This window comes from Balaenoptera physalus (genome assembly GCF_965194825.1).
Source record: "Balaenoptera physalus genome assembly, chromosome: 10".
Classification (NCBI taxonomy): Eukaryota; Metazoa; Chordata; class Mammalia; order Artiodactyla; family Balaenopteridae; genus Balaenoptera; species Balaenoptera physalus.
In genome coordinates this window covers 6116376-6138568 of record NC_138889.1, presented here as the reverse complement: position 1 = coordinate 6138568, position 22193 = coordinate 6116376, and the positions used below count along the sequence as shown (strand labels likewise).

Sequence of the window (22193 nt, the reverse complement as noted above, 5' to 3'; positions counted from 1 at the left end):
CCCCGGCACCAGCGGCAGGTGCGGCAGGGAGGTGGCGGGAACCTGGGGGAGGGACGGAGGGGCGGGGCCCGCGGGGAAGGGAGCGCAGAGCCGCCGGCCCCCGCCCGCGGGGTGTCTCTCCGCCTTCCCCCTCGGATTCATTCAGAACTGACGGCGCCCCCATCACGTCGCACTGAAACCCCGCCCGGCCCCGTCCCCCTCCCCATCGCTTCGCCCGTGGTCCTTTACATCGGTTATTACACATCAGTACACGGAGATTCATTGTACTGGGGGCAGAAGGGGAGGAGAAGCAGGGGAGAGAAGAGGGCGGAGGGGAGGTAGGGAGGAGGGGACGGAGGGAGAGAGAGAGAGAGAGAGAGAGAGAGAGCGCGCGCGCCTCCTGCCACTGTCGCTGGAGAAAGGGAGTGACTAGTGGCTGGGACCGGAGGGGCTGGCGAGGGAAGGGAAAGAATGGCTTAGAAGCCTCTGCCCACCGGACCCCACGCAGGCAGAGGCTCCCGGCAGAGTCCGAGGCTGCCGTGATGGCTGGGGCTGGGGTATCCCCTCCCGGGCCCTGAAGGCTCCTGCACCGCCTCGGAGGGGCACCGCAGAAGTTAGCATCAGTGTGGCGTGGAAGCTCCCATCTCAACAAGTAAGTTGTCTTCTTTCCTCCTCCGCTTCTCCCCAGCTCACCGGTTCTGGAAGGCAGGACGGGCGCTCTCAGGGTGCCCACTGCCCGAGCAGCTGGCTTTTCCCCGGCACCTGCCAGTTTGGGAGCCCTGTGGACAGGGAAGGGCTTAGGATGGGTCCAAAGTTCAGCCAGGAAATCTGAGCTCCCCGCAGCCGGTGCGCTGCCCTGGGCTGGGAGCTTAGGCTTCAGAGGGCTGTGAATGTGGCTCTTCTGTTCTAGAGCTGGGATCCTGTGGCACCAAAACCCGCATCAGGCTGGGCGAGGCCGGGGCAGTGGGGAGGGGGAATCCCCTGGGCAGCCGCTCTGCCTTCAAGTGTGGGCATGGAGAGCCGGGGCGGGCGGCCAGCCCTTTTAGCCTTAAATCCTCAGCTTAGTCTTGCTTCCTTTTAAGTCCGGCCAAATTGGCAACATGGCCTTGCTGATTCTGCCCTCCTGCCGCCCCGTCACCTCCTGCGTGCCTCCGTATCTCTTTTTAAACATCTTTCAAACTGTTCGGAAAGGCCCGGGGGGGCAAAGCTCCAAGGGCAGGGTTAGGGACTAGGGAATGGCACCGTTATTCCCGTGCTCCCCAAACCCACGCATCTCCCTGGAGAGCTGTGGTGCCTCCCCCCAACCAGGTCTCTCCTCCTCCCTGGACTGCGGGGCAGCCTGTGCGCTGCCGGCTCCTTGGACCAGCTCTGGCCCCGAAGCTCCAGGGTTTGTGCCAAGCATCGTGTCGGACAAGGCCAGCTCAGCACCTGCTCTGAGAGTCCTTTCAAACACCAGCAGACCCACAGGCACATGAGTGGTCGTTTTGGGTCAAACCATGCCCAGCACTTTGCTGTCTTCTGAGCCTTTTAATGGAGCAGATATCACCATCCTCGTTCTACAGGGGAGAAAGTGCAGCTGAGCAAGGCGACGTCACTTGCTGGAGGTCCACAGACTTCAAGTGACATTCTCACCTGGGCCTGACTCCAAACCGTACCTCTTTTTCATCACTAAGCTATGCATCGTAGGGCTTTCTGCTTCCCAAAGTACTTCTCCATGTGGGAGGGAGGCAGTGAAAAGAAGCTAATATTTATGAACCAAATACTGAGCTGGACACGCTCATGTGCGGTAATCTGGACTCCAGTCCTGTGCCGTGGAGCTCATCCCACCCACGTTATAGATGAGGCTGGAGCTTGGAGAGCTCTGAGCACTAGTAAGCAGCCAATAACTCCTAAATGCTTGTCCTCTGGCTGCAAATCCGGATTGTTTCCACTGTCAAACAGCAAGCCCGAGAGGTGTTCTGGCCTTCCCACATCTATACCTTTACCTTAAAGCCCAGGTGTAAATCCCATCAGCTGGCTGACAGAGGCCGTCGGGCTTCCTAAAATCTGGTGGGAGAATCTAGCAGAGCCATTGGTGTGGGCGTTAGAGAGACGGGCCCTTGGCTGGGCTCCCACATGAGAAGCCTGGTCGGCTGTGATTTTCAGCTATTGATCCTGCCTGAGATGCCCTCACTCCAGGTAGAGGAAGGCAGGGCCCTCAGAGGAAGTGCTGGGGTGCAGGGCAGGGGTGCTTTTTGGCACTGATATCAGGGAATCGTTACTTATGAACGCTTCCTGTGTGACCTAAGGCATTTTACGTATGTAATGAGGTTGTGTTTTTCTTTTCCCATCCAGTGCTTTTCCCACTATTCCTCCCAGCCTCCCCTGACCTCACCTCATTCCGCCCCCCTACACCATCCTGTACCCACACAATCTGAAACTAAGTTCACAGAGTAGAGATTTGGAACCTAAGGCTAGAAAAAGACAAGCATTCTTTTACCTTGGAAGGAATATTTTGGGGCATTTATCGAGTGTTTACTACTTGTCAGGCTCCGTTCATTCACCACAAGATTGATAATAAATTGTTAAAACAGCATCAATTATTAGAACAGCACCAGGGCCATCGCTGAAAGAGGAAACATCCCATAGAGAAACGGTCTGTGCTTTCCACGAAAGCACGGGGCTCCCAGTTTCCCCAAACCATATTCTAGACTCGCTGTCTAGCTCTCCAACAGGAAGGGCATCACTCAGACACAGACTCTCCCGCAGCCTTCCTTGTTTAAGTAGCCCGCCGACAGTAAGCAGAGATGGGTGAGCTCCATGCAGCAAGCAGCGCGGCAGGAGGCAGAGGCAAGGGTGAAATGGGAGGGGGGAGAAGGGCCCGCACTGCCCAGGGTCAGATCCCAGTGGGACTCCCCGACTTGGGTTCCCCGGAGTCTTCGGGCACATCCTGAGCTGGGCAGAGCTCTTCCCTCTATCTGTGGGTCCAGCAGAATCAGCGTGGCCCTGTCACCAGCATTCTTCCCACCCCACAGGCTGCATAGCAAGATGCCCCTGGGGCTCTCTGTCGGCACCCTCCGGGGTTTCCCATCCAGGAGACCCTAGAGGTGCCCCAGTGGCCCGTGAGGGTGCTGACCAGGAGCACGAGGTGACAGTAGGGGTGCCACCCTCCCTCCTGTTTGCTCCAAATACGGCCAAGCTCTCGTTGCGTCCTGTGGTCAAAGCCACCAGCAGTGTCCTGTGCGTTCACGTACTCGAAAACTGCGTCTATGTCTGTTTTTTGTTTTTAAATCAATTCAGCAACCATCGATTTGATCTCCGAGCATGTGCCAGGAATAATTAATTTTTGAAAACCTGGGAACGTGATCATTCGGGCAGGGAGGGTTATGCTTTCCACTTAGGAGAACGTTAGCAGAAGTTTGCATTTTCTGAGCAATCCTGGTTGAATATTTAGGCTGCAGATGGGAGGATGATGGAGAGAAGGGTGTGGCCCAGGAATCCATTAGGTGGTTGGAAGGAGCCATTTTTAGATTAAATTTCCACTGTGTCTGAGCTACAGACGGGGCATTGGGAGCCAGGGCCCCATCATCAGTTGTCTGTAAGACTGTTGTCAGCCATGGAAGAATTGCTCTGTTTTTCCTAAAGACAAGATAAGAAGGATGGGAGAGCCAACACAAAGGACTGAAGGGAGACATTTGAAAAAAACAACAACACCTGAATGTATTTCTCTAAGAGACCTGTGGAGTGGCTTTCTCTGGAATAATTTTAAACCAGAGGGGACAGTTTCCCCTTCCGGAGCCCTGGCTGCCGAGGAACCGAGTGGTGGCCTCTGTCAGTGCAGCCCAGCTTATCTAGCGCCTCCTACCTTGACATTCTGATAAGTGAGCTATTCTAGTCCCCAGAGCCCAGGACGGCAGCTACACTGGCCAACGGCCCTGTTGAGCTAAATGTCAGAGCCAAACCTTTAACACATGACCCTGGAGATCCTGGCTTGTGCATCCATGTTAAGTTCCATCATCATTCCAGACCAGAGCAGGCTGAGGGGCAGAGGTCAGGGATATCTGACCAGTTTGGCAGGTGGCAACGGCACTTCCTGGTCACCAAGGGTCAACCCGTATGGTGGCCAGAGAAGCTGGTGGGGACACTGAAAAGGGAAGTGGAGGGGGGAGTCAGAGATCGATGGTGACAAGGACAAGCTTTTAGGTTCTCACTCTCATCTCCTGAGACTTGGTTGTTTGGGGCTGTGTGTGCCACCTGCCACTATGTCCTCTCTTACATTTCAGGCTCCCAGCGTTTAAAGTCAGGTAGGTCCTAGAGCCATCATCCTGTGTTATTTCTTGCTGCTCATAAAGGAAAAGAGGGGAAAAGGCAAGAGTGGAAACGTGTCATCCAGGGCTGAACCTGTGCCCCACGTCTTGCACTTGGAGTCTGCTCCCCCTCCCCCAAGATTGGGCTGTTGAGCACTAATCCCCAGAGCCTGGCTGGGGGGTCACAAGAGCAGCAGGGACGAGGGGCCACCCCTGCCCCAGGAAGCTGCTGTCCAGCTGGGGTAACAGGTCCACGGGGGCCCAGGTCCAAGGCACCTCACAAGCAAGGCTATGACAGCCAGCGCTCCTGGGCTATCGCAGACGACCCCACTGGAGATCAGGGAACACAGTCCCGAGTCAGGTTGCCTCAGTCACTTTGGAAAGTGCCCTTTATTGGATGAACTTAAAAAGTCGCTCGCATATTCCTTCAAAAATGTGTATGGAGCTCCTACCACAGGCCAGACCTTGTGTAGGAACTTGTGATACAGGTTGGGTCATTTACACACCCTGTCTGTCCTGCCTGGAGCCTCTCCCAGGACTGACTAGGGGGAAGGCAGCCGTGCCACAGTGTCGGGGGGCGGGGAGCCTCGCCAGAGAGATGCGGGGGCCAAGGAGGTCCCACTGGACCGCAGAAGGCTTTCCAAGGGGCTTGAAGAACCACATGGTCTTGATCACTCTGCCTGTATAGTAAGTTGTGAAACTGAGTAAACTGGCTTCTTCCATCTTACTCTTTTGCAAAATTGTTTTCCCTAGTCTAGTTCCTTTGCCTTTCCATATAAATTTCAGAATAATCTTCTCTGTATCTACAAAAAAATCTTGTGGGAGGTTGATAAGAATGGCATTAAATCTATACATCAGCCTGGGGAGAGCTGACGTCTTTTCTGTGTTGAGCCTTCCCGTTCATGAACAGAGTATGTGTCTCCATTTTTTAGATGTTCTTTGGTTTCTTTCATTGGCATTTTGTACTTAATACGGTTCCTTTTGATCTGCCAGGAACTGTGTGACCATGGGCGAATCACTTAGTTCCTCAGACCTTCATTTTACTTTCTGTAAAATGGGTATAATGGCATAGCAAAGGGCAAGTAAGATAGGCTTATTTCCCCTTGACTGATTCTCTTCTCTGTTCTTTCTTTTCTTTCTCCCAACTCACGTTCTGATGCCCTCACTCACTTCTCATCACTGTGTCGTTTCTTTTCATCTTGTGCTGCCTTAAGCGTCTTTCATGCTCAGCCCTTTACTCAGTTCTCTTTGCTTCCTGTTTCTCTTATTCTCACTGCTTCTCCTGGTCACTCAGCCTCCCATGATGTTCGTCTTCTTCCTCTTTACTGCATCACCTGGAGGCTCCCTTTTCCTTCTTTTCTGTAGATGTAGCGTGTGATGATAGGGCCAGTCAGCCTGGGTTCAAGTCCAGACCCACGACACTAGCTTTGGGGCAGTTTACTCACTCTCTTTCTTCATCTATAAACAGGAAAAACAGTACCTATGTCACATCTTTTCTGAAATGATTAAATGAGTCAAGACATATAAATCATTTAAAATACAATCTGGGATAATATTATTACTGTCATGCTCTGAGTCTCTGGTCCTTTCCCACTGGTTCTCTTACCTTCTTGTCACCATGCCATCTTTTCACTTGTATGTAAGTCTGTTTGTATTCACATGATCTTGCTTTCTTGCTACCATCTCTCTGCGCTACTGTATCTCATATTCTTTGATCGTCATTGATAAATTGGTACCAGCCCAGGAAATCTGTCCCTGGGGCTGTTGAGAGGAAACAAGTGGTTTTTCATTTTGATTTAATTATTAATCTGCTTTATTATTTAATGCAGGATACATACTCACAGTGGAGGGTTACAGTGAAGAGAATGTATTATAACGATTCTGCTCACTTTCAGAGAGCTAGCCGGCTTCAAAGGGAAAAGTACTGGCTGGACAGACACGAATGGGGGGAAAATGTAAAATGAATTAATTTGATTTTCATGCCCTTTTATTCGTGATTTTTTATACATCTCCTGCAGGGGGTTGGGAGGGTGAATCTGGACTGCGGCCAGTAAACCATGGCTGAGTATTAAGACGAATAGACGTAAGGACCCATGAGGGCCCGCAGCAGCCTGCCAAGGAGGGCAACAAATGTTCCATCTTAAGCAAATGGGAGCCAAACGAGTTGGGAACTTGAGTTGGGAAGTTGAGTCACAACTGCAGTTCCATAGATGCATTGCCCAACAATGAGGTGCTTACAAAACGTTAAGTTGCTTGACAGGTACATGTGATTAAGCCTTTCAAATCCATAGTCCGTACCTCAAATTAAGCCTGATTTTCACCCTTTTAAAAAGTAGTGAATAGGGACTTCCCTGGTGGCACAGTGGATAAGAATTAAGCCTGATTTTCACCCTTTTAAAAAGTAGTGAATAGGGACTTCCCTGGTGGCACAGTGGATAAGAATCCACCTGCCAATGCAGGGGACACGGGTTCGAGCCCTGGTCCGGGAAGATCCCACATGCCGCGGAGTTGTGGCCCATGCGCCACAACTACTGAGCCTGCACTCTAGAGCCCACGAGCCACAACTACTGAGCCTGCGTGACACAACTACTGAAGCCCGCACACCTAGAGCCCGAGCTCCACAACAAGAGAAGCCACCGCAATGAGAAGCCCACACACCGCAACGAAGAGTAGCCCCTGCTAGCCACAACTAGAAAAACCCTGCACGAAGCAATGAAGACCCAAAGCAGCCAAAAATAAATAAATAAATTTATTTTTTAAAAATTAGTGAACATATTTGGACTCACTCAGATATACTCAACTAGATCTTTTAAATACCATCAAAATGATCTTTTTGTCTGTGTTTCCTCCAAAGAATTGAACTCCACAAGCAAATGCCAGATCTGTCTGCTCTCATTTCAGACGAGAACTCTGTCTTCCTTTAAAAACCCTTCAGTGAAACACCATTTAATCCTTCTCTCTTTGCTTTTTATCTGTATCGCAAACTCCCCATGTTTTTGTGTCTTTAATGACAAAGTAAGCGTAGGATTAGTCCATAGCACTTCAAATAAGACTCATGTTCCTCTCCAGATACCAAAAAATAATGCAGAAGCTTTTATTCCTTCCTTGGAATCGTGGTGGAGACCCGTGTCCGAGGATGCAGTCTGAATGAGTGGCCTGGTCTGGGCTGCCCGAGGTTCTGAGGGCCCAGGTTCACCCTTTTGGCACTGACCAGCCCCTTCTCTGTGCAGCCAGGGGTCAAGGCCACCTGCTAGACCTATTGTTAAATCTTCCGGCATTTTTATTACCCAAAACCTCATAGTCTGTGTTTCCATGTCAAGTGTCATTGTCATGGGAGTGATTTAAGCAGCATGTGTGTGTCCTTGGACAGCTAGCTAACTACAAATTGGGACTAAAATCATAGGATTCTCATGAGCCAGTCCAAGAGTTATGAATGGGCCCCACGGAGATGGCAATTACCATTATTATTCCATAATAATTCCATATAGTAATAACACTGCTATTATTTCATACCTCATACCTGCACTTATCCAGTAACAATTCGGATTAGGGGGCCGAGTGCCTTATACTGGTATTTGGTGGAGTAAAATTTTCCTGATAAAATAGCAGGTATTTCATTGACACTACGATTCCTGTGGATATTTCCATTTCTTATACAGGAAAGAGACCCAGGGTAGGGATCTATGGAATGTTGTGTAGTTCAGGGCAAGGTATGTGGCCAGGAGCGTTGGGATTATAATTCAGGATCAAGGTTGCACTCTGTCTAGTGCTCCAGACTTGGATGGATGTCGAGTGGGAGAATGGGAGGGCATGGACCCTGTGGTCAGCCCAGTGTCAGTTCAAGCGGGTCCTGTGGCTTCCCAGCCACGTGACCTTCCCTGAGTCTCAGTCTCCTTATCTGTATAATGGATGCATTGCACTTTCTCCACAGTGTTGCGGAGCTGATTAGGTGAGTGAATATACATAAGGTTAATATACATCTGGTTCAGAGAAAAAAACCACGCGCACACACACACACATTTCACTTCCAGGGCTATTTAAATAAAATAAGTCAGCATAACCCACTGCAGGAAGTAAATTGAACACGTATTTAAAACAAAAATGAGTGCAGAGGGCATGGGGGAAGCAGCACACATGGGATAGACGCTCCCTAAAGAGCTGGCTCTGGTCAGGGCATGTCTGAGGCAAACCTAGGGACAGGTGACTTAGCTAGGAGTGACCCCGGCCCGGCAGCTACACCCCTACCTTGACTTTGCTCAACAGTCCCACCCATGCTGAGGGACCAGATTCAAGGGCTCCCCTGGGAGGGACAGAGGCAGCCCCAGGAAGGAGACCCGGGAGGCCTGAGCAGGTGGGACCGGGCAGTCTGTGACAGTTCCCCAGGGAAGGTCATTCTGAGCAGTCGCAGGCAGCACAGGACACTCATGCCCTGAGCCTCCCACACCTTACACAGCGGCCCCCCTGCCACAGCCTCAGCAGCTCAGCAGTCAGGATGGTGACGTGCAGGGACATTGCGGTGACCGGGGGTCCCGCCCGGCAAGGCCTGTTCCTCCATCCACGTGATCCCGGCTCCACGTTCTGCTGAAAGCCCCCCGCCCTTCTCCTGGTACATGCCCCCCTCATGCAGTCACGGGACTATTTTATTTAATTTTTATTGAAGTATAATTGATTTACAATGTTGTGTTAGTTTCAGGTGTACAGCACAGTGATTCAGTTATACGTGTACATATATCCATTCTTTTTTTAGATTCTTTTCCCACATAGGTTATTACAGAGCACTGAGTAGAGTTCCCTGTGCTACTACAGTAGGTTCTTATTGGTTATCTATTTTATATATAGCAGTGTGTGTATGCTAATCCCAATCTCCTAATTTATCTCTCCCCACCTTTCCCCTTTAGTAACCATAAGTTTGTTTTCTACATCTGTGACTCTATTTCTGTTTTGTAAATAAGTTCATTTGTACCATTTTTTTAGATTCCACATATAAGCTATGTCATATGATATCTGTTTTCCTTGTCACGGGACAGTTTTGCATCTGAGAGAGAGGGGTGCCAACGTTCAGTGTGCTGTAGCAGACCTCGGCAGAATCCCTTTCTTGGGCGTTGGCCCAGGAGCAGGGCTACAAGGAGCACGCGCGTCCTGAGCCCTTGTGAGCCTGCGACAGCGAAGAGCCTCCTGGGCACAAGCCAGCGCCTGGGGTCCGCCCGCTCCTCCCGCTGCGCTCTACAGCCCTCTTGGCTCAGGATCCGCTAATGACGGATGCTCAGCTTCCATTACGTCCCAGCCAGAGACAACTCCTGCCCTGATGCACCTCCTGGCCCCACAGCCCACCACCCTGCCCCGGAGAGGGCGCTCCCTCCACCTTCCCAAAGCATTTCTAGTCAGAATCTCTTCCCACGGGGAACCACTTCTGCCATCAGTGAAGTGGAGAGCGTAATGCTTCCTGGAGACCCTGCTTCCTGCAGCATAACTGCAAGGGGTGTGATTGGGAGGAGAAGGCAGGTAGGCAGAGGGTGCACGGTGAGAAGAGGGGGCCACGGCAGCCCTCTGCACGACGCAGGGGTCTGGGGAGGGGGGACAAGGCTATGGGCGGGGAGACGGGGCTGGTTGGGACCACGGTGGGAACCGAGCAGCAGCCCATCCTCTGTCTCTTTGCTATCGTGTGAGTCCTACGTTGGCCTCCTGGCTTCCTTTGTACTGACGAATGACAGGCGGTGTACATGGCAGACTCATTAGTGCAAACAGGAGGCTCTGAGGAGAATTCATTGGTATGACCACAACCCTAACACCACGCTCAGCGTAACTCAAAGTCCCAGCCAACATGTCCACGTGGGGAAGGAGCCTCTCTCTGCCTCAGGAGCCCAGAAGTATAAATTGGCAGCTGACAGACTGAATCTGACTCACAGATAGATTTTTTTTTGGCTCGCTCGGTGTTTCAGAAATCGTTGAATTAGTTGTCAACATTGAAAAGAAGAAATTTCCTGTCTAAAAGTCTTCATTTCTAGCTTTTCTAGAAAAAGAAAGTGGAAGATGTTGCAGCACCAGCTCCACATTCTTGCATGACAGTGATTAGCTGCAGCTGAGTAACGCTGCCCCCTGTGGCACCACACGTGTACTTTGCTCACCTCAGTCCCCACCACTCCCTATAGTGTCCCCAGGACCCAGAGCAAGTTTTGATTGCATTTACCATGGGCTTGTACAATTGCTTTTCCTAGAATAGGAATTATATCTTTTAAAATCTTTTTCTCTATCAAAAATGTGGAAAAGAAGGTCTGAGAAGTCTCATATTTGAATAAAAATAAGAGAAAGCACATTGTCTGGTCAGTACGCACGTGAGGTGTGTCTGTGTTCAGAGAAGCAGCAGCTCCGTTCGCTGACCTCATTCATCTGCCTTTGGAGGTGGCCGAGTTGGGTACCAGCCTCCTGGGTTCTGGTCACTACGGCGTGCTCATCCCATTCGGGAGGGACAGGTATTGGCTCCACTCCTGGCAGAGGCAGACACACCTGACATGAAGGAAAGCCCAGCCAGAGTCATTCACAGTGAGATCAGTGGCCACCGGCTAGTGGTCTCTGCCCTGGGAGAGCCCAGCGCATCCACACAGAGATGCTTCTGGGAGTGAAAGGGGCACTTGGTGATTTGCACCAAGACACCAGGTGTTGGCTGGGATATGCGGACACCCTGTCTCCTTGGAGCAACTGGGGACCTGTGTGAGCAAATACTGCTGTGGTGAGAAAAAGTCCAGGAGCAGATGTAAGCACGGGGAGCTTTCAGCTCAGGCGAAAAGCAGGAGGGTGGATGGAGGAGAGGGGGGACGGCCCCAGCTCTACTCTGCAGCCCAGGCAGAATGGGCAGCACGGCAGTAAATCATGAATTGGTTTCCAAGCACGGATCGGAATGTGTCGTCCGCCACCTCCTGGGCCAGGTGTTTTAGAGCTGCATTTAGAGGTTTGGAGTCAAACATGTCTAGTCCTGCCTCCTAATAACTGAGTGGGCTTAAGCACGTTACTAAATCACTCTGCTTTTGTGATCTGTAAATGAAACTGCTAAGATGTTTGAGCACTAAATGAGACAATGCATAAGAAGCACCCAGCACAGCGGTGGCATGTAGTGGGCGTTAAGTGCCTGATCTGTTATGAGGCTCCCGTGTCTCGTGTCACGAGGGCTCACCTCACCCCGCCCGCTGGGCACCCACTTCACCAAGTCTTTCCTTACTCTTCCTCACCCACTCAGGCCAGGCTGAATCAAGAACTGTGCCTTGGTCCCTCTGTCACTCTCTAGTGCACCGTCTGCCTGTGTGTCCCCACCATTCCGTGAGCTCCTTGAGGGCAGAAAATAGAGCAGGGGTCCTCCGTCTCCATTACCATAAGAGTGGCCAGGGTCGGGCTTCTGGGCTGTGGGACCTGGGCCTCAGCATGGCGTCCAGCCCCCCAGCTGGTCACAGTGGGCACCCACAATGGGTGCAGACTGGCCTGAGGACCAGAGCATCGAGGTCCCTGGGAGCTCCTTGAGAAAACGCAGATCTTGGGAACCCCAGAGCTACTGCATCAGAATCTGCATTTTTAACAAGACCCCTGGGAATGTGAATGGAAAGCGCAGGAAAGGGCTGAACTGCTGTGCCATCTCCTTCTACACCCCCCAGGGCGATCATGCACGTTTGCAGGGGACGTTCAGTGGGGGTCACCGACTCACTGAATGAAGGAATGAAGGAATGAATGAATCTTGTGTGCCACGGTCTCCAATGGGCTTTCACACGTGTGGTGTCACCCAGATACTTTTTGAGCTTGGGTTCAAGAAGGAAAACCACAAAACATCCAGGAAATAGAGAATAGACTCCCACCTAAGTTGATAGCTGCAAATAGCTGCAAAATGATGAGGCTTTTAAACAAAATATCTGCTGGGTTTTTAAAGATGTATTACTACTGACTCGTTGCCATTAAACCTCAGAATGCACTACAAAGAGTTCTGGTTTTGTCTTCAAGGTTAGTAACCGTGAAAGCTGGGAAACCAGGGCTGGCCCTGGGAGGAGCCAGCCCATCGTGCAGTTTGGGCCCAGGCTCTAGGGGGCTGGAGTTGCTGGCCGATTTCTCCTGGCTGAAGAGGGGCTTGCTTGGCCATCAGTTTCCGGGCCAGTCCCACCCATTCTGGGCCAGCCACTTGGTCTCCCGTGTCCATGGGCCCTGGCCTCTCTCTCTGCTGTTTCTACACCAGCCTCCAGGTGGGCGGCCTGTGGGCTGAGGCCAGGTGCCTGTTGCTTCTTCCCGGGCCTCTGAACTGTCCGGGGCCCAGAAGGCAGGAAGGAGGACAGAGCAGCCCTTTCCAAGCCCAGTGGGGGTATTTGGCCTGAGACAGGTGGCTGGGAGAAGAGGGGTCATGGTCACGGAAAGCCAGGCTGGTGACCCCGATTCCATGCTCAGGCCACTGCGCTCAGGGGTCCCCTGTCCCCCTAGCCCTGGTGCCTCCCCTCCTCCTCTTCCCATGCTCCTGTGTGGAGAAGGCAGGTCACATGCAAGAGAAACGCCAGAACCGTCTCTGCCTCGGTGTGAAAAGAACCGAAAGTGAAGGTTCTTAGAAAGTTCTTCAGGCACGGCTTCTGGGGAAAGAGAGTGGACCCCACAGAGACCAGAGCCATCTAAGACCTCTTCCTCTCCAAGCCGCAGGCGCCAATCTGGTGCAGCCGCTGTGGAATCTAGACACTGCGTTGGGTCTTAGCTCCCAGCAGATGCTGTGTGACTCTGGGTGTGCTATTTAAGCTCCCTCCTAGCTCCCGCCTTTGTAAGATGAAGACGATGCCCTCCTCGCAGGAGTGAATGGAATGAAGCCACATGGCAGCACGATGCTGGCGCGGCAGGCACAGGGCCCTGGTGGTCCTCCTTCCTCATCCTTGATGCTTGAAGCTCTCCTGCCCCCATCCAACTCCCACCCCCACCCCTAGACAGAGGATAACAGAGCTACCACTTAGGAGAGCTCCCATCAGCCACGCACCGTGCACACCCCTTTCGTTTCATCGTCACAGCAGCCCTCTTTGCGGCACTATTATTGTCCCCATTTTACAGATAAAGTAACTGAGGCCTACAGAGAAGTCACTTCCCCGGAAGTCCCTCAGCTCAAGGTAAAGTAGGAAGCTGGGCAATCTGGTGCCTAACTCGTCATTACCTGGTTTCCTCTTCTGTTGTGTTTTAGTTGTTTATTTCTGCCGTCTCATCCGACCACAGACGTACTGGTTTAAAATGCCATTGGTCGGCTCACGGCTCTGAAGGTCAGAAGTCCAGATGCCACATGGTCACGTTCTCCACTCAGAGTCTCACGAGGCCAAAACCCAGGTGTCAGCAGCTGCACGGCGTCTGGCGCTCAGGCCCTCCTCCGGCTCCTGTGGTAGTGGCAGAATCTCGTTCTTTGCGGCTGTAGGACTGAGGTCCTCGTTCCCCTGATGGCTGTCAGTGAGTGGCTGCTCTCGGCTCCTAAGGGCCACCCACATTCCTCGCCACAATGCCCCTCCGTCTTGAAAGCCAGCAAAGGAAACACCTGTCTCGTCAAATTCCTCTCGTGCCTCCAGTATCCTGCTTCAGGAGAAGCCCAGTCCTTTTAAGGGCTTTTCTGACTAGGTCTGGCTCACCCCCAAACGATCTGCCTCGCTTAGAGTCAACTGGGCGAGCACAAAACCCAGGCACGGGAGTGAGAACGCCATCCCCACATCCGGGGACGTACAGGGAGTGTATGGGGGCAGGAATCATGGGGGCCTCTCAGAATTCTTCCTACTCTCGGGGCTTCCCTGGCGGGCCAGTGGTTAAGAATTCGCCCTCCAATGCAGGGGACACGGGTTCGATCCCTGGTCGGGGAACTAAGATCCCACCTGCTGCCGGGCAACAAAGCCCACGCACTCTAGAGCCCACACACCGCAACTAGAGAGAAGCCCGAGCGCCACAATGAAGAGCCTGTGTGCCGTAACTAAGACCCGATGCAGCCAAATAAATAAATAAATATTAAAAAAGAAAAAAAAGATGTAGGTAAGATTTAAAAAAAAAAAAAAAGAATTTTTCCTACTCTCATGTGCCCTCTCTGTTCCAAGTACATACTCTACTGGTAAGATCTTTTATACTTCCTGCTCACCTTGAGGGTCTTTGAGGGCATTGGAGCAACTTATTCATCAATCAGTTTGGAGTCTTTTCATATTTAACAAGCAGTACAGCCGTATAGACTCATATAGAACAGTAGACAAGTATCTCAGTCTGAGAAATGGGTATATTCCCTCCATTACTCTTCCTCCAATCTCACACCAAATCCCAAATCTCAGGGAACTCAGACTTTGATCCAGTGTGTCTAAGAGAGAAAGGAAGAAATTGCTAAGGGTGCCTGCTATGCCCATTTCACAGTAGGGGAACTGAGTCTGAGACAAGATTCCCGGGCCAGTGCTGTCTTCAGGAAGCCCTGCTGGCCCCCAAGTGCAGTTTCTATCAAGCTGCTGCGTCCATGACTTTCTAAAGCACCCCATGACACAGAGTTTTCTTCACTGGGGACGTGAGAGGTGTTTTTGGAATTCTTAATGCAGAGGTGCATTTAAATGGATGTCAGATTCACTAATGCATTATCTAAAATACAACTGCCTTTGATTTTGCCTCTTTTGATTCTTTCTCCACTTGTGTTTTTATATCAAAGAGATTCAACCACTTTGCTGGACTTGAAGCTCTGCCTTTCCCAAGAGCTTTCATCGTGTCTCGGCACAGCTTTCCATTCAGGGATGCAGGAGAGAATGAAAGATGAAGAGCAGGGCTGGGCTTGATGAGATTGAATGGGATTTGCTCAAGTCAGGCCCTCTTCCTGGCTCTGAAGAGATCAGTGCCCACAAGCAGCTTGCCACGGCCAGGCCAACATTTTCTCCCTGCCTCTGTCTCCACAGACCCCTGGGCTCAAAGAGGCAATGCTAGAATACAAACTATACAAGGCCTGGGTCTGCATTCATCTTACTGCTTTATCACCAGCTCTTAGCACATGAGTTGAACTATTAATAGTTCATCAATTAGTGTTTGCTCAATGGATGCATAAATTAATAGAATGGATCTTGAAAATCTGATTAAAGAATCTTCATTGTCCATGAAAACCCTTTGACTTGTTGGGCCACAACACTGGAGACCAAGATTTCTAGGGTGGACAATTTGGTTACTCTTAGAAGGAATCCAGGTAGTCAAGGGACCCTGCCTGATACCTGCCCTGCAGATTGCACACTGGGGCTTTAAATACTTGACTGAGATGCTCCTGGCCTCTGTCTTCTTTAGAATGGGGTTATTGAGAAATTGCATTAAATTTCAATTCAAGGAGAGTTTGTAACTATTTATATTTATACTTATGTTTATTTTCATATATCCTTTCCCTGGGTCCCCGTAATGGCTGCCAGGACTGGAGGGGTGGAGAATAGTATCCGAGGTTTATAGCAGATCAGACTGAAGCAAAGAAAGTTAAGACTTTTACTTTGGATCACAGAGCAGGTGTGTTGAAAGCTGAGCTAGAGTCCAGATCTCACCCTGGGATGAACGAGTAATAACTCCTGCAGAGGATTCGAGCTCACGTGGAGAACGGGTGCCAACATCAAATCAGAAGCCAACCTCTTTTCCTGTCTGCTGGAGACAAAACGTTTTCAGATGTGGGCTGAGGTGTCCCAGAAAGCCTTTTTCTGTTTCCATCACAGAACAAGGCCCTCTTCTGCAAGAACGTATGAAAGTATGCTTAAAAGTAAAGAAGGAAATAGTGCAGAAAATGAGCAGAAAGCTCCTTTCCTGAAAGAGCTGAGGGCAGCTGATGTGCTTTCCAGGCGCCCTGGCCGGTGACTCATTCTTGCCGGTGCTGAGCCTGCCCTGCCCAACGTCAGGGTCTTGAGAAGTCACGGGCAGCACTCCTAACGGACCCCCGTCTGGGTTCCAGCAGCTGGGGTCCCCAGGAGCACCAAGAGCCTCAAGATCAGCAGCATTTCTCCCCATTTCTGGGCACTCTCTGGTCGGGTTTTCAGTCAACGGTCTCCTGGCTAAGGGGCAGAGCAAAATAGTGCTTGGGATTCTGCAAAGTAGCAGCAAGCATGCCCTCCTAGTTCCATTTATCTTTGTAACCACCATGCGAGGGGCAAGGAGCAGGTGGCCTGTGCAGAACGGGAAATGGCCAGTGGATGTCTGAGACAAACAGCACTTCCTATGACCCTTCACTATGATATTTTAAAGGTTACCCTGGAATTGCTGCAGCCACTCAGGCAGCAGAGGAAAGGTCTGCCTCTCTGTGATGGGTGAGATCTTCCTCACTCAGTCAATCAGGCGGTTGACTCGTGGTTTATAGAACATTCATCTAGGTTGTTCTATCAGGGACACAGTTTCCTGGGAAGGGGCGTAACTGTGAAGTCAAGAACTTGCTTATAGAGATGAAGAAGGGCTGAATGATAGTATCCCCAGGATCAGAAGCTCCTAGAACCTTCTAGAAGGAGCAGCTCACCAGTCTCAGTCTGCTCCTTGGAACCTCAAGGTCTGCAGGCCATTGGGTGTTGGGGGCTGTGAACCCCCTGGGCTGGAGCCAGACAGACCTAGATCCCAAACCTAAGTCAGCCACTTACCACCTGAGCTTCATTTTCCTTGTCTGAAAATGGAGTGATGATACAGTACTAGTGTAAGAGCTCTGTTGGGAGGATTAAATGAGCTCATACGATATTAGCGTCTTAGCGAGGTGCCTGGCTCAGGACTGGGCAGACATTGAAGCTATTGCTGTTGCAGTCTCACGGTCCTGCCCAGCTTCATGTCTTGGGAGCATTTTAAATGACTGTGAGCAGAATATCAGAAAAACAGTAGACTGAGTACTACAGGATTCTGGGTGTTTCTTTAAAGTGCAGCATATACTCCAAAAATATTTTATAGCCCTTTTGAAAACCTTGGGGCATTAACAGCCTGCCCATCTCAATTTCTTAGAGGGCAGGGAATTACTGTATCAGAATTTTTAATGGTGGGTCTACACAGCAATTTTTCATATTCGTAAGGGTTCAAACGGCCACAGACCTTCGGCTCAGACAGTAGGAGTGACCGCAAGGTGAATTAGACACATGTTGCCTTTTCCTTTCTGTCTGCTGCTAAGATCGCAGATAAAAAGAAAGAAGACAGGGAGGGATAAAGGAAACAGCATAGACTTTGGGCCTGACCAGCAAGAACCCAAATATCAGCTCTTCCACCTGGATGTCACTTATCCTCTTTGGGACTCATTTCTTATTTATTCATCCATTTATTCAATAGTAATTTTTGAGTACATAGTATGTGCCAGGCTATGCTCTGGGTACTTGGGATGTATCAGGGAACAAAACAGACCCCAGATTGAGCTGGGGGGTGGGGGGCTTATATTCTAAAGGAGGGAGAGAGACTGTTGGAAATAAGCCTGATGCCTGAGCAAACAGTGCAGTGTTTCTATAACGGAGATTACAAGCTCTCACTCCCACGGGTTGTTGTGGAGATAACAAGTGACTGTCCATGTATCAGGCATGGAATACAGTAGCCATTTAATAAAGTGTTGCAATTACTATTTTTTAAATTGCTCCCAGATTTCTTTAAAGCCTTTAAACACTAAATGTGGAGTTTGCACCTGGAATGCGTTCGTTTATTCATTCAACAAACAACTATTGAGCTTCCATTATATGCTAGAACCTGTACTAGGCACCAGGGGTATAAGTGAATAATATAAGAAAACATGGTCCCTGCCCTGAGCATCTCCCAGCCTGCTGCTGGTCCACATCTATTGGTCCACTGTACACTAGAGGAGAGGACTTTGAGGGCACAAAGGCAGAGTGACCTTGAAGTTCAGGGTTTCTGTGAATCAGAATGGTCCACCTCACTGATGATGATTTTTTTTTTTATTGACGTATAGTTGATTTACAATGTTGTGTTAATTTCTTCTGTACATCAAAGTGACTCAGTTATACATATATATATATATTCTTTTTCATATTCTTTTCCATTATGGTTTATCACAGGATATTGAATATAGTTCCCTGTGCTATACAGTAGGGCCTTGTTGTTTATCCATTCTATATATGATAGTTTGCATCTACTAACCCCAAACTCCCATTCCTTCCCGCCCCCCACCCCTGCTCCCCGTTGGCAACCACAGGTCTGTTCTCTATATTTTGAGTCTGTTTTTGTTTGGTAGATATGTTCATTTGTATCGTATTTTAGATTCCACATATAAGTGATACCATATGGTATTTGTCTTTCTCTTTCTGACTTACTCCCCTTAGTATGATAATCTCTAGGTCCAACCATGTTGCTGCAAATGACATTATTTCATTCTTTTTGATGGCTGAGTAATATTCCATTGTATATATGTACCACATCTTCTTTATTCATTCATTTGTTGATGGACATTTAGGTTGCTTCCATGTCTTGGCTATTGTAAATAGTGCTGCTATGAACATAGGGGTGCATGTATCTTTCAAATTAGAGTTTTCTGCAGATATATGCCCAGGAGTGGGATTGCTGGCTCATATGGCATCTCTATTTTTAGTTTTTTGAGGAACTTCCACACTGTTTTCCATAGTGGCTGCACCAACTTACATTCCCACCAACAGTGTGGGAGGGTTCCCTTTCCTCCACACACTCTCCAGCATTTGTTATTCATAGACTTTTTAATGATGGCCATTTTGACTGGTGTGAGGTGGTACCTCATAGTTTGATTTGCATTTCTCTAATAATTAGCCAATGTTGAGCATCTTTTCTTGTGCCTATTGGCCCTCTGATGATGTCTTCTTTAATTCAGCATAGCCCAGCTATGGCTGGCGATTCTAGGAATGCCATGAACCAGGATATGGAGATTGGGGTCACTCCCAGGGACCCTAAGAAAGTTCCCAAGCAGGCCCGTGACTATATCCCCATCGCCACCGACCGCACACGCCTGCTGGCGGAGGGCAAGAAGCCCCGGCAGCGCTACATGGAGAAGAGCGGCAAGTGCAACGTCCACCACGGCAACGTCCAGGAGACCTACCGCTACCTGAGCGACCTCTTCACCACCCTGGTGGACCTCAAGTGGCGCTTCAACCTGCTCGTCTTCACCATGGTCTACACCGTCACCTGGCTGTTCTTTGGGTTCATCTGGTGGCTCATTGCTTACATCCGGGGTGACCTGGACCACATCGGGGACCGGGAGTGGATTCCCTGTGTCGAAAACCTCAGTGGCTTCGTGTCTGCCTTCCTGTTCTCCATCGAGACCGAGACCACCATCGGGTACGGCTTCCGGGTGATCACGGAGAAGTGTCCGGAGGGCATCCTCCTCCTCCTGGTCCAGGCCATCCTCGGCTCCATCGTTAACGCCTTCATGGTGGGCTGCATGTTTGTCAAGATCAGCCAGCCCAAGAAGAGGGCAGAGACCCTCATGTTCTCCAGCAACGCCGTCATCTCCCTGCGGGACGAGAAGCTCTGCCTCATGTTCCGCGTGGGCGACCTTCGCAACTCGCACATCGTGGAAGCCTCCATCCGCGCCAAGCTCATCAAGTCCCGGCAGACCAAGGAGGGGGAGTTCATCCCGCTGAACCAGACCGACATCAACGTGGGCTTCGACACGGGGGACGACCGCCTCTTCCTGGTGTCCCCGCTCATCATCTCTCACGAGATCAACGAGAAGAGCCCTTTCTGGGAGATGTCGCGGGCCCAGCTGAATCAGGAGGAGTTTGAAATCGTGGTCATCCTGGAAGGGATGGTGGAGGCAACAGGTGAGACGCTTTCTCCTCCTCGGCCCCTCCCCTCAGGCCACTGCCAGGACTCCAGAAGGTGGAGTCTCCAGACGGCAGCTCCACAGGCCCGACCCCTGCATGGTGATCTGGGGGGGTACCGTTCCTCAAGATGGAGGAATGAGAGCAGCTAAGGTGTACAGAACCCGCCCAACGTCTGGGCCCATTCTAGACTCTAAGCTCGCAGTAGCTCATCGAGTGAGATAGTTTTCCTTCAGTTGCAGATATGGAAACAGAGACACAGGCAAATTATTTGCCCAGGAGCAAGGGCTCCTAAGTCATGGAGCCAGGATGCAGGTCAAAGCCAGGTGACCCAAAGCCAGCACTGGTTTCCAACAGGCTACGCCTAACTGCCATCGTGGAGCAGGTGTCACCCAAAGAGACTTCTGTGAGCAAATAACTTTGGGAAATTCCGGGTTAAACAAAGGTGAACCGGCTTCTCACGGTAGGACTTGGCATTGCCTTTTTACGTGTGAATCACCTCCTGAGGAGAGGACAGGGTGTGGCATTTCCCAAACCCAAGGTTCCCAAAGTCACAGAATCCTCTTTGGGGAGAGACACCTGTGGGCCCCTGTGGGCCCCTGTGGAGCTGGCTGCCCCTCGTCTTCCCTGTGGAAAGGGCTCCATGAGCACGAGGTGTGCAGAAAACCGTGCATCACACCCACACGTGCCCGGCCAGCCCCTCCCTGCCCAGTGACGGACTCACGGGCAGCCGAGCGCTTCCCAAGACTGAGCTCTGTGCGGGGCTCGGGGAGCCCAAGGCCTGGGGGACCCCGTGTCCCCGCTGTATTTCCTGGGCCGAGGAGCCCCCCCTAACCTTGCACCCACCTCTGCTTCCTCCCCTTCTCCTGCCCCGCTTCTCTTCACTCACGAAGGAGTCTGAGCCACAGGTCTGACCCTAAGGATGACTTGCAGAAATCTCACCTGGGCTCGCAATATACATATTTTTCTAATCTGGCAACGACACTGGAGGGCTGACGTTAGGCTCCTGTTAAAGATGTGGTAGCAGCTTTGTGCAGACAGGAGGGGTTCATGCTCAGGTCTGTGACTACAGCTTGTCTGCCACGCCACACTCTCCCCCAAAACGTTGGGGGCCTGGCACAAAGGTGGCCAAACAAGCCTTCCTGGCCTCCTGAGAAGCTGGGTGCAGGGTGCGAGACTCGGACCGGGCAGCCACAGACCCTCCTGATCGGAGCCAGTGGAAACGGCTGGGGTGCGAACAGGCCCCAGAGACCTGGGCGGAGGGAGCTGCTCGGGGGCCGAGCCTGGCCAGGCGGCATATGGTGGCAGCCGAGGGAGCCCTTGGGGCCAGGACAGTTGGGATGCAGGGAGCCTCCTCCCACATTGCCAGGGGCTTGCGGGTCACCCTGACCTTGGTGCCGGGCTCGGATCAGAATGTGGGCTGAGATTCTGGGAAAAGAGCTCCACTTGGAGGCCACAAAGGAGGGGTCAGGTCAGAGACGCGGGGACAAACAGGAAAGTGGTGCCTAAGCACAGCCCCTCCGCCCCACCCCCGCCCTCACTGCCACCCGCTGGCCTCTCCCTCACGATGCCTCAAAGTCAGGTCCTGAGGCTGGCCCCCCACCTGGTTGACCTCCTCTGCCCACATGACCAGGGTAACCCTGGGTCTGCAGGGAGACGAGAAGGAGACCACCCACCCACACTGGCTCTGATCTCAGCTGGCTCTGATCTCAGCATCGCTAAGAGCTTGTTTGCCACACCTATGGAGCCAAGTACGGGCTGTGAGCTCAGGCCGAGGTTTGACCAGCACGGCTCTGTGCAGCCTGCCTGTGTGAGTTTGGGCAGATTGCTCAACTTGTCAGCGAGATGAGGATAATAAACTTCACAGGCTCACTCGGGGTTAAGTGACGAAATGGAGTAGCGTATGTGAAGCGCAGTGCCTGCCACCCAGAGGGGTTTCTGTCCTTTCCAAGTGCGTTGGAACATGGCTGCCAGACACACAGGTGGGTTTCCAGCCATGGGACAGCCCCCTCCCAAGCGGGGGGACAGAAGAAGGGCAGGAAGACCCCAAGAGGGTTGGCCCAAAGCTTCCACAGAGGTCCTGTCCTGCTGTTTTTCCTGAGGTCCCCGAGCCTGCAGACACCTGGCCCGTGTCTAGGCTGGTCAGTGCCCAGCTTGGGCCTCTGCACCTCTGCTGAGCTGAGGGGCTTGTCCAAGGACGGAGGGGAGAGGC

The 22193-nt window shown here is 51.4% G+C and overlaps 1 protein-coding gene across 3 annotated transcripts in view; it reads left to right on the top strand.

Moving 5' to 3' along the window:
* The first annotated feature begins 549 nt into the window (after window positions 1-549).
* KCNJ5 (potassium inwardly rectifying channel subfamily J member 5) overlaps window positions 550-22193 on the top strand; it is a 38078-nt gene continuing 16434 nt past the window's right edge. For all 3 annotated transcript variants that reach the window (XR_014268053.1, XR_014268054.1, XM_082477281.1), the window contains exons 1-2: window positions 550-631; window positions 19033-19981. Coding sequence is in view for 1 of the 3 variants with exons in the window: in XM_082477281.1 (XP_082333407.1) it covers window positions 19045-19981 (937 nt within the window). In the remaining 2 variants the exon portion in view is untranslated. The remainder of the gene's footprint in view (window positions 632-19032; window positions 19982-22193) is intronic.